This window comes from Anarhichas minor, unplaced genomic scaffold (assembly GCF_050575085.1).
Source record: "Anarhichas minor isolate MPS153535 unplaced genomic scaffold, ASM5057508v1 ptg000045l, whole genome shotgun sequence".
Classification (NCBI taxonomy): domain Eukaryota; kingdom Metazoa; phylum Chordata; class Actinopteri; order Perciformes; family Anarhichadidae; genus Anarhichas; species Anarhichas minor.
Genome location: NW_027466491.1, coordinates 5557586 through 5570073, shown reverse-complemented (window position 1 = coordinate 5570073; position 12488 = coordinate 5557586). Strand labels below are relative to the sequence as shown.

General features: G+C 41.1%; 2 protein-coding genes across 2 annotated transcripts; both read left to right on the top strand.

The window, feature by feature from the left end:
• Positions 1 to 1292: 1292 nt before the first annotated feature.
• LOC142970863 (uncharacterized) lies at positions 1293 to 7597 on the top strand. The gene is made up of 3 exons (XM_076111307.1): positions 1293 to 1388; positions 1530 to 3146; positions 5421 to 7597. The coding sequence occupies exons 2-3, from the start codon at positions 1532 to 1534 to the stop codon at positions 7034 to 7036; spliced, it is 3231 nt and encodes a 1076-aa protein (XP_075967422.1). The 5' UTR covers positions 1293 to 1388; positions 1530 to 1531; the 3' UTR covers positions 7037 to 7597.
• Positions 7598 to 8970: 1373 nt separating this feature from the next.
• LOC142970893 (zinc finger protein RFP-like) lies at positions 8971 to 11030 on the top strand. Its single transcript, XM_076111359.1, has 2 exons — positions 8971 to 9122; positions 9264 to 11030. Exon 2 carries the CDS (start codon positions 9266 to 9268, stop codon positions 10886 to 10888), a length of 1623 nt encoding a protein of 540 aa, XP_075967474.1. The 5' UTR covers positions 8971 to 9122; positions 9264 to 9265; the 3' UTR covers positions 10889 to 11030.
• The last annotated feature ends 1458 nt before the right edge of the window (positions 11031 to 12488 follow it).

The window sequence follows — 12488 nt, the reverse complement described above, 5'->3', positions numbered from 1 at the left end:
AATGTGACTAAACAACACTGAGAATTTATACTGTTTTGGATTATTTCGTGTGTTTCAAACTAAATCACTAGTGTTGCATTAAACAGAGGTACAGTTTGAGCCGCTACTGCTTGTTGTGCCTGACCTCTTGTGGTCAGACTCACCTGGAAGCCACATTACAGACTGGCCTCTTCAAAGAGAGCACAACTCTAGTCGAATAGTCCTTTTTGCATTTAGAGAATTAGAACAGCTCTTATCATGGCGGCCACTTAGATACTTCTGGGTCATTTCACTCAGTTAGGAACCTTCCAAAAGCAAAAAGGACGATACGACCGCAGCCATAGAGTGAGCACCTGGTTTATGATCCTCTTAATGCTTTGCCTTAAAGTCCACAAAATCGGCTTCATCCGAAAGTCATCTACTATTTACAGTTACATTAACATGTTTACGTTAATATTTCTTTGGTTTGAGTACAGTATTGTCGATGCTAGTTTACTGCCAACTACATATGGATGTATTAGTGTTTAGTGATTAAAGCATTGGTGGTTGTGTAAATTTGATTTGTTGTATTTAATCTTTTATTATTTACATTGAAATACTTTGAAGCGCCTGTCCACTTTGGTTTAGGCCAGTAATATTTTATCTACTGATGAGATATTATTTAGTACATATATTTGTGTTTTGTGCTCTTTTTCAGTTTTACAAAAAATACATATTTTCCTTCATTAAGTCCTGCCAAACAACAACCTGTTTGAGCAGTTTGCAGGTTCAGTGTTCTGCACAAAGACTGCAAGATTAGCATGTTAACTTTAGCTCGTCACCACTTTATGTTGCTGATGCTACTTTTGTAATCTTAAAGGAGCAGTTCAACAATTTGGAAATATGCTAATTGGATGTGAAGATAACACTTTCATGTCTGTAGGCTAGACAAGTAATCTTTGAATTATTGAATAAGTAATACTTGACGGACAAACACACAATATCATATATTGTATATATTGGAGCCTATATCATTTGAACACAATAGCTGCCCTGCCAGACGCAAAGGATTCTTTCCACCTCTGGAAATAAGATGATATAAAATAGTTTTCTCTGGAGAAATTACAATTGTGTCAAGACTAGACTATAATTCGAAGGATATGAACATAATTAGCTATTTGTTAGAATTGAATTTGGGGGTGATGTGTATCTTTAAATTTACAAAATAGGCCCCTCTTACTCATGTGAATGGAGTCGAAAGAGTTAATTTTTCTCACCAGGAAGTCAGTAGTTCCAAAGCAGGGGAGGAGCTCTTAGTGACGTCACCATGAGGAAACGAAACTGAGTGAGGAGTTGACGGACAAGTTTTCAAAGTGTAGTTAACTTTGAGTTTTAAGCGCTGCTGCTTTTGAAAACTTCCTCTTTTACAGGTAAGAAATATTAAATAGTTCAACTGTTTTCATTTCCTTTATGCGTTTCTCGTCACACATGAGACACAGTTTCAACAGATTATTCAGCCCATTGACTTGATTTATATGAGTTGTAATCGCATTTGTGTACTTCTTGTCCAGATATGGCCACCGCCAGCAGTCTGCTGTCAGAGGACAAGTTCCTCTGTTCTATCTGCCTGGATGTGTTCACTAAGCCGGTCACAACGCCATGTGGGCACAACTTCTGCAGTGCATGTATCCACACGTACTGGGACGGCAGTGACGCTTACCAGTGTCCACTATGCAAAAGTTTATTTCCTCAGAGGCCTAAGCTCCAAGTCAACACTTTTGTGTCCGAGTTAGCTGATGAGTTTAAGACGTTGGTTCAAGTCAAAGCCTCAACTCCAGACCCACTACTTCCTGGAACAGCAGACGTTCTTTGTGATATCTGCTCCGAGATGAAGGAAAATGCAGTTAAATCTTGTCTGACGTGCCTGGTGTCCTTCTGCAGAGCTCACCTCGAGCCACATCAGAGGGTTGCCGGTCTCAAGGGCCACACACTGTTAGACCCTGTGAAGAACTTTGACCACAGAATGTGCAAGACCCACGACAAGACAACAGAACTGTACTGCAGGACTGACCGGGCCTTTGTTTGTGTGCTGTGTCTCAAAACCGATCACAAGAGCCACAATGTCGTCCCACTTGAGGAAGAATACGAAGCAGCGATGGCGAAAAGAGACAAGGCGATGGCAAATATCCAAAAGATGACACAATCGCGGTACGAGAAGATAGCCGAGGTCGAAAGGTCAGTTGATGTCAGCCAGGCGGAAGCTGAGAAAGAGAAAGAAGCCAGCGTGCAGGTCTTCACCGACTTGATCCGCTCCATCCAGAGAAGCCAGGCCGAGCTGGTCGGGGTGATCGAGGAGAGGCACGGAGCAGCAAAGCAGAAGGCTGAAGATTTGATCAGAGAGCTGAGGGTGGAGGTCGCAGAGCTCGAGAGCAGAAGCGTACAGCTGGAGCAGCTGTCACAGTCTAAGGATCACCACTATGTTCTCCAGAGTTTCCCGACCCTGCGCTCTCCTTCATACGCCAACCGGGCCGACACTGGCGTTCGCAGCGATCCTTCGTTCGAGGCAGCGAGAGGCGCTGTGACTCTGCTGAAACAGAGAGTTGATGAAATTATGGAGGAGCTTCCGGAGATCAAAATGAAAAGAATGAGAGAACATGCAGTGGACTTGACCTTTGATCCCGACTCAGCATATTGTTCACTTGTCATATGTCCGGATGGAAAACAAGTGAGAAATGCAGAAACAAAACAGAATCTTCCCTCCAATCCAAAGAGATTTGAAACGTGTACAGAGGTTTTGGCTCAGGAGGGGTTCACAGCAGGGAAGTTTTACTACGAGGTGCAAGTGAAAGGAAACACTGAGTGGGTTGTTGGAGTGGTCGGAGAGTCTGTGGATAGAAAGGGGAACGAAGCTCTGTCAGAGGAAAATGGATACTGGACCATTGGGCTTGATGAAGGAGAATATAGTGCATATCCATCATGTAAGGTGAATCTCACACTGAAAGAAAAGCTTCAGAATGTGGGCGTCTTTGTGGACTACAACAAAGGAGAGGTTTCTTTCTTTGATGTGAATTCTAAATCACATATCTATTCTTTCACTGGCTCCCACTTTAGAGAGAAACTTTTTCCATACTTCAGTCTTCAAGCCAACACGGATGGAGCCCCTCTCATCATAACCCCTGTACCTCAAACACACTGAGGTTGTTTCTTCTTTAAAGACCACAGAATAAATAACATTGGTCTCTATTAACACACGCAACAAATCTGCTTAAAGTAATACCAACACTTTTCATATGTTGTATAGGTAATCAAACCATCCTTGTTGTTTCTATCTGAAATGTTTTCTGCCCGTGCATGGATGTATAAAAGAAGTGTGACACTGTCTATTGTCTACAGTGCACTTTTCTTGTTTATATGTACACTAATGATTCTAATGTTTCACAGTGATATTGTCAGATCCTGTTGTATTATAATGTCTGAGGTTATCAGTGCTAGATTATAATGATATATTGTAAAGTTACTTTAATATTTTGTTGCTCATGTATATTTTGATAGGATTTTCTTTTTCAAATTTTCACATGTCAGACATTTGTTTTGTTTTGTCATTTGAATGAAGACATGCTGTGTATACAGCCACTACTCTGACAAAGTTTATCATAGCAAGACTTCTAGAAAGGGACAGCACTGGGGGGAAAAAGGTCCAATGTGTAACAACTTGGTCATTTTGCTGGTTTCTTGTAATTTACAGTTGGCTTTTGTGCATTTGAAACATCTGACCAGAATAAACGAGACATGTAGACTCATGTTGTCATGTCATTTCTACCTGTAAGATTCACTCACAATAATAAACTCAAAGTTGTAAAGCGTTTAAACAACTCTTGACAATAGACATGACCTATTTAACTGTTTGAGCAGTTTGCAGGTTCAGTGTTTCGCACAAAGACTGTAAGATTAGCATGCTAACTTTAGCTCGTCACCACTTTATGTCGCTAATGCTACTTTTGTAATCTTAAAGGAGCAGTTCAACAATTTGGAAATATGCTAATTAGATGTGAAGATAACACTTTCATGTCTGTGGGCTAGCAGCCAGTTAGCTTAGTTCAGTTAATCTTAGTTTAATTATGACGAATTACAATTTCAACAGTTGAGTTTTTGTGCAGATTAAACAAACGAGAGATAACGTGTTAATTAGTGAACTTCAGATCTGCTGGATTCTGTTTCCTTTGTTGAGTTTACTGACTCAAAACACAGGCGTCCACTTCTGTCCGTCTTGTGGACCGTCATCCATCTGTCTTGGTCGGGAAGAAACATTTCTTCTTTGCCGTAAAGGAAGCTCTGGATGTACTGCAGGAACTTTGAGTCTCTGTGAAAAGAGTAAATAAATAATAAAGTTAGGAAGACAAAGAAATCTTAGAATTAATACATTTGTGATTTTATATGTATAAACAGGTGTAGAATACTGGATGTCGCTCATTCACACAATAGCAAACATTACTTTCTCTTCACATGATAAAGACACACTCACATTTTTGTCCATGATGAGCACCAGTAACTCAGGTGGTTGAGTCAGATGAAGTGAGATTAATAATGTCAGATTAGTTTAGACGATAACATATTGTATAATAAACTGTTTTCACCAAAAGCTCATACTCAAGTTTATCGTCCAGCGAAAGGAGGCAGCTCAGGTGGTAGAAAATGAAAAGTAATTATTAATAAAAGACAAATAATCTTTGCATTACAGAATAAGTTAAATTATATGTATACATTTTCAGAAGCTCATACGCACCTTGTTCGTCTGAAGAAAGACAAAATATTTAGTAAAACAAGTAATCTTTGAATTATTGAATAAGTAATACTTGATGGACAAACACACAGTATCATATACTGTATATATTGGAGCCTATATCATTTGAACACAATAGCAGCCCTGCCAGATGCAAAGGATTCTTTCCACCTCTGGAAATAAGATGATATAAAATAGTTTTCTGTGGAGAAATTACATCTGTGCAAAATCTAATAGCAACGTGTCAAGACTAGCCTATGATTCGAAGGATATGAACATAATTAGCTATTTGTTAGAATTGAATTTGGGGGTGATGTGTATCTTTAAATTTACAAAATAGGCCCCTCTTACACATGTGAATGGAGTCGAAAGAGTTAATTTTTCTCACCAGGAAGTGTGTAGTTCCAAAGCAGGGGAGGAGCTCTTACTGACGTCACCATGAGGAAACGAAACTGAGTGAGGAGTTAACGGACAAGTTTTCAAAGTGTAGTTAACTTTGAGTTTTAAGCGCTGCTGCTTTTGAAAACTTCCTCTTTTACAGGTAAGAAATATTAAATAGTTCAACTGTTTTCATTTCCTTTATGCGTTTCTCGTCACACATGAGACACAGTTTCAACAGATTATTCAGCCCATTGACTTGATTCATATGAGTTGTAATTGCATTTGTGTACTTCTTGTCCAGATATGGCCACCGCCAGCAGTCTGCTGTCAGAGGACAAGTTCCTCTGTTCTATCTGCCTGGATGTGTTCACTAAGCCGGTCACAACGCCATGTGGACACAACTTCTGCAGTGCATGTATCCACACGTACTGGGACGGCAGGGACACTTGCCAGTGTCCATTATGCAATAGGGTATTTCCCCAGAGGCCTGAGTTCCAAGTCAACACTGTCATGTCCGAGTTAGCTGATGAGTTTAAGACGTTGGTTCAAGTCAAAGCCTCAACTCCAGACCCACTACTTCCTGGAACAGCAGACGTTCTTTGTGATATCTGCTCCGAGATGAAGGAAAATGCAGTTAAATCTTGTCTGACGTGCTTGGTGTCCTTCTGCAGAGCTCACCTCGAGCCACATCAGAGGGTTGCCGGTCTCAAGGGCCACACACTGTTAGACCCTGTGAAGAACTTTGACCACAGAATGTGCAAGACCCACGACAAGACAACAGAACTGTACTGCAGGACTGACCGGGCCTTTGTTTGTGTGCTGTGTCTCAATACCGATCACAAGAGCCACAATGTCGTCCCACTTGAGGAAGAATACGAAGCAGCGATGGCGAAAAGAGACGAGGCGATGGCAAATATCCAAAAGATGACACAATCTCGGTACGAGAAGATAGCCGAGGTGGAAAGGTCAGTTGATGTCAGCCAGACGGAAGCTGAGAAAGAGAAAGAAGCCAGCGTGCAGGTCTTCACCGACTTGATCCGCTCCATCCAGAGAAGCCAGGCCGAGCTGGTCGGGGTGATCGAGGAGAGGCACGGAGCAGCAAAGCAGAAGGCTGAAGATTTGATCAGAGAGCTGAGGGTGGAGGTCACAGAGCTCGAGAGCAGAAGCGTACAGCTGGAGCAGCTGGAGCAGTCTAAGGATCACCACTATGTTCTCCAGAGTTTCCCGACCCTGCGTTCGCCTTCATACGCCGACCGGGCCGACATTGGCGTTCGCAGCGATCCGTCGTTCGAGGCAGCGAGAGGCGCTGTGACTCTGCTGAAACATAGAGTTGATGAAATTATGGAGAAGCTTCCGGAGATCAAAATGAAAAGAATGAGAGAACATGCAGTGGACTTGACCTTTGATCCCGACACAGCATATTGTTCACTTGTCATAAGTCAGGATGGAAAACAAGTGAGAGATGCAGAAACAAAACAGAATCTTCCCTCCAATCCAAAGAGATTTGAAACGTGTCCAGAGGTTTTGGCTCAGGAGGGGTTCACAGCAGGGAAGTTTTACTACGAGGTGCAAGTGAAAGGAAACACTGAGTGGCTTGTTGGAGTGGTCGGAGAGTCTGTGGATAGAAAGGGGAACGAAGCTCTGTCAGTGGAAAATGGATACTGGACCATTGGGCTTGATGAAGGAGAATATAGTGCATGTAAAGTGAAACTCACACTGAAAGAAAAGCTTCAGAATGTGGGCGTCTTTGTGGACTACAACAAAGGAGAGGTTTCTTTCTATGATGTGAATTCTAAATCACATATCTATTCTTTCACTGGCTCCCACTTTAGAGAGAAACTTTTTCCATACTTCGGTTTTCAAAACAACACGGATGGAGCCCCTCTCATCATAACCCCTGTACCTCAAACACACTGAGGTTGTTTCTTCTTTAAAGACCACAGAATAAATAACATTGGTCTCTATTAACACGCTCATCAAATCTGCTTAAAGTAATACCAACACATTTCAAATGTTGTATAGGTAATCAAACCATCCTCGTTTATATCTGAAATGTTTTCTGCCCGTGCATGGATGTATAGAAGAAGTGTGACACTGTCTTTTGTCTACAGTGCACTTTTCTTGTTTATGTGTAAACTAATGATTCTAATGTTTCACAGTGATATTGTCAGATCCTGTTGTATTACAATGGATGAGGTTATCAGTGTTGCTCTCATGTATATTTTGATAGGATTTTATTTTCCAAAATTTCACATGTCAGACGTTTTTTTTTTCTTTTATGTCATTTGAATGAAGACATGCTGTGTATACAGACACTACTCTGACAAAGTTTATCATAGCAAGACTTCTAGAAAGGGACAGCACTGGGGGGAAAAAGGTCCAATGTGTAACAACTTGGTCATTTTGCTGGTTTCTTGTAATTTACAGTTGGCTTTTGTGCATTTGAAACATCTGACCAGAATAAACGAGACATGTAGACTCATGTTGTCATGTCATTTCTACCTGTAAGATTCACTCACAATAATAAACTCAAAGTTGTAAAGCGTTTAAACAACTCTTGACAATAGACATGACCTATTTAACTGTTTGAGCAGTTTGCAGGTTCAGTGTTTCGCACAAAGACTGTAAGATTAGCATGCTAACTTTAGCTCGTCACCACTTTATGTCGCTAATGCTACTTTTGTAATCTTAAAGGAGCAGTTCAACAATTTGGAAATATGCTAATTAGATGTGAAGATAACACTTTCATGTCTGTGGGCTAGCAGCCAGTTAGCTTAGTTCAGTTAATCTTAGTTTAATTATGACGAATTACAATTTCAACAGTTGAGTTTTTGTGCAGATTAAACAAACGAGAGATAACGTGTTAATTAGTGAACTTCAGATCTGCTGGATTCTGTTTCCTTTGTTGAGTTTACTGACTCAAAACACAGGCGTCCACTTCTGTCCGTCTTGTGGACCGTCATCCATCTGTCTTGGTCGGGAAGAAACATTTCTTCTTTGCCGTAAAGGAAGCTCTGGATGTACTGCAGGAACTTTGAGTCTCTGTGAAAAGAGTAAATAAATAATAAAGTTAGGAAGACAAAGAAATCTTAGAATTAATACATTTGTGATTTTATATGTATAAACAGGTGTAGAATACTGGATGTCGCTCATTCACACAATAGCAAACATTACTTTCTCTTCACATGATAAAGACACACTCACATTTTTGTCCATGATGAGCACCAGTAACTCAGGTGGTTGAGTCAGATGAAGTGAGATTAATAATGTCAGATTAGTTTAGACGATAACATATTGTATAATAAACTGTTTTCACCAAAAGCTCATACTCAAGTTTATCGTCCAGCGAAAGGAGGCAGCTCAGGTGGTAGAAAATGAAAAGTAATTATTAATAAAAGACAAATAATCTTTGCATTACAGAATAAGTTAAATTATATGTATACATTTTCAGAAGCTCATACGCACCTTGTTCGTCTGAAGAAAGACAAAATATTTAGTAAAACAAGTAATCTTTGAATTATTGAATAAGTAATACTTGATGGACAAACACACAGTATCATATACTGTATATATTGGAGCCTATATCATTTGAACACAATAGCAGCCCTGCCAGATGCAAAGGATTCTTTCCACCTCTGGAAATAAGATGATATAAAATAGTTTTCTGTGGAGAAATTACATCTGTGCAAAATCTAATAGCAACGTGTCAAGACTAGCCTATGATTCGAAGGATATGAACATAATTAGCTATTTGTTAGAATTGAATTTGGGGGTGATGTGTATCTTTAAATTTACAAAATAGGCCCCTCTTACACATGTGAATGGAGTCGAAAGAGTTAATTTTTCTCACCAGGAAGTGTGTAGTTCCAAAGCAGGGGAGGAGCTCTTACTGACGTCACCATGAGGAAACGAAACTGAGTGAGGAGTTAACGGACAAGTTTTCAAAGTGTAGTTAACTTTGAGTTTTAAGCGCTGCTGCTTTTGAAAACTTCCTCTTTTACAGGTAAGAAATATTAAATAGTTCAACTGTTTTCATTTCCTTTATGCGTTTCTCGTCACACATGAGACACAGTTTCAACAGATTATTCAGCCCATTTACTTGATTCATATGAGTTGTAATTGCATTTGTGTACTTCTTGTCCAGATATGGCCACCGCCAGCAGTCTGCTGTCAGAGGACAAGTTCCTCTGTTCTATCTGCCTGGATGTGTTCACTAAGCCGGTCACAACGCCATGTGGGCACAACTTCTGCAGTGCATGTATCCACACGTACTGGGACGGCAGGGACACTTGCCAGTGTCCACTATGCAAAAGTTTATTTCCTCAGAGGCCTAAGCTCCAAGTCAACACTTTTGTGTCCGAGTTAGCTGATGAGTTTAAGACGTTGGTTCAAGTCAAAGCCTCAACTCCAGACCCACTACTTCCTGGAACAGCAGACGTTCTTTGTGATATCTGCTCCGAGATGAAGGAAAATGCAGTTAAATCTTGTCTGACGTGCCTGGTGTCCTTCTGCAGAGCTCACCTCGAGCCACATCAGAGGGTTGCCGGTCTCAAGGGCCACACACTGTTAGACCCTGTGAAGAACTTTGACCACAGAATGTGCAAGACCCACGACAAGACAACAGAACTGTACTGCAGGACTGACCGGGCCTTTGTTTGTGTGCTGTGCCTCAAAACCGATCACAAGAGCCACAATGTCGTCCCACTTGAGGAAGAATACGAAGCAGCGATGGCGAAAAGAGACAAGGCGATGGCAAATATCCAAAAGATGACACAATCGCGGTACAAGAAGATAGCCGAGGTCGAAAGGTCAGTTGATGTCAGCCAGACGGAAGCTGAGAAAGAGAAAGAAGCCAGCGTGCAGGTCTTCACCGACTTGATCCGCTCCATCCAGAGAAGCCAGGCCGAGCTGGTCGGGGTGATCGAGGAGAGGCACGGAGCAGCAAAGCAGAAGGCTGAAGATTTGATCAGAGAGCTGAGGGTGGAGGTCACAGAGCTGGAGAGCAGAAGCGTACAGCTGGAGCAGCTGTCACAGTCTAAGGATCACCACTATGTTCTCCAGAGTTTCCCGACCCTGCGCTCTCCTTCATACGCCGACCGGGCCGACACTGGCGTTCGCAGCGATCCGTCGTTCGAGGCAGCGAGAGGCGCTGTGACTCTGCTGAAACAGAGAGTTGATGAAATTATGGAGGAGCTTCCGGAGATCAAAATGAAAAGAATGAGAGAACATGCAGTAGACTTGACTTTTGATCCCGACACAGCACATTGTTCACTTGTCATAAGTCCGGATGGAAAACAAGTGAGAGATGCAGACACAGAACAGAATCTTCCCTACAATCCAAAGAGATTTGAAACGTGTACAGAGGTTTTGGCTAAGGAGGGGTTCACAGCAGGGAAGTTTTACTACGAGGTGCAAGTGAAAGGAAACACTGAGTGGCTTGTTGGAGTGGTCGGAGAGTCTGTGGATAGAAAGGGTAGAGAAGGTCCGTCAGTGGAAAATGGATACTGGACCATTGGGCTTGATGAAGGAATATATATTGCATTTAATTCACCAAGGGTTAATCTCACACTGAAAGAAAAGCTTCAGAATGTGGGCGTCTTTGTGGACTACAACAAAGGAGAGGTTTCTTTCTTTGATGTGAATTCTAAATCACATATCTATTCTTTCACTGGCTCCCACTTTAGAGAGAAACTTTTTCCATACTTCAGTCTTCAATGCAACACGGATGGAGCCCCTCTCATCATAACCCCTGTACCTCAAACACACTGAGGTTGTTTCTTCTTTAAAGACAGCACTGGGGGAAAAGGTCCAATGTGTAACAACTTGGTCATTTTGCTGGTTTCTTGTAATTTACAGTTGGCTTTTGTGCATTTGAAACATCTGACCAGAATAAACGAGACATGTAGACTCATTTTGTCATGTCATTTCTACCTGTAAGATTCACTCACAATAATAAACTCAAAGTTGTAAAGCGTTTAAACAACTCTTGACAATAGACATGACCTATTTAACTGTTTGAGTAGTTTGTAGGTTCAGTGTTTTGCACAAAGACAGTTCGACGTCGAGGGGTTTGATCTAAAACTACATCTCACCTCTAACCCCACCCGCTAGAAACCCGTCTCAGTGAGCCCCGCCTTGCAGCTCTTAATAGTTTAGGTGGCCGATGCTACTCACAGAATAGAATATCTGCTTTGTGAGATTTGTAAATCAGTCAATAGTAGTCTGCCCTCAGCTTTCACTCCTGCCCCCACACTGGTGTGTGTGTGTATGTGTGTGTGTGTGTGTGTGTGTGCGCACACATTATCCTCGAGTGTGATGCGTGGGCCGATGTTCTTAAGCACTACTGATGGAGCTCATCCATAACTGTCACTAAAACCTGGTGTGTTTCATTGTGTTTCATTAACGGGACACAAGCCCATTTTCCGTAGTGACAAATATCTTGTGATCATTTTTCAGAGATATTTATACTGAATCTTTCGTTACAGCATGAAATGAGTGAGGGCGTCAGTAGACTCATGAAAGCGATGCAGACAGCAACCGTATGCTATAGAGAATGGAAAACAAACGTCCAAAAGTACGAGATATTTACACATTTTCCAGGTGGAAGGCAGTATTTATTGTGGACAATTTTGTTTTCATATTGTATGAATTTTAAAATGGTATTAATACAATTGCATATTTTGTCAAAATGTCTTCCTTTTACACTCTCATTTAAGAGAAGGAAATTCCAGCGAGACATACCTTTTCTCTTTCAGTGACGTCTCTCCCTGACAGACAGATGCAGGTCAGCTCTGTCATCAGGTGCAAAATGGAAGTAGAATGATTTTAGGGTTGGCCCTACGTCAGGTTGACACCAAATATGAGTCAGCGCTCTAGTTTCTTTGAAAAGAAAAGAAGCAATTACTGACTATGTTTATCATATGAAGACTTTTATAAAGAGTTTATATAGTCTTGTAGCTATGAGCTGAATCTCTCTGATGACCCGACTCCACCCACTAGACTCCAGGAGGGAGAGGTTTGCTTGGAGACAGTTGTCACAGCAATTGATCACGATCACAACACTTTGAATTTAATAACATACATTGTGCACTATTGTGACTGGTCAGTTTTTTGATTTTTTTTCCTGTCCCTGACATGAACATGAGCGATAACCCAAGAAATCAAGATGATTGAGATATACCTACATGTTGTATTGATTATCGTTTCATATGAGATTACTATTCATTCTTGTGCATTCCTGATAAATGTACATAAACGTATCCTTTTCCATTCATTTATGATTCATGATAATTCATGTACCCATATCATAAAATATCACCAGTTGTTTTGTGTCTTATCCTCTTTGTTTTATTCATTTAGTTTATAATTG

What these genes read in the sequence shown, in the direction of transcription:
- LOC142970863 (XM_076111307.1), top strand. Translation starts at nt 1,532, where the DNA reads ATGGCCACCGCCAGCAGTCTGCTGTCAGAGGACAAGTTCCTCTGTTCT. An exon ending in CATAACCCCTGTACCTCAAA is followed by an intron (nt 3,147 to 5,420) that starts CACACTGAGGTT and finishes CTTCTTGTCCAG; the next exon opens with ATATGGCCACCGCCAGCAGT.
- LOC142970893 (XM_076111359.1), top strand. Translation starts at nt 9,266, where the DNA reads ATGGCCACCGCCAGCAGTCTGCTGTCAGAGGACAAGTTCCTCTGTTCT.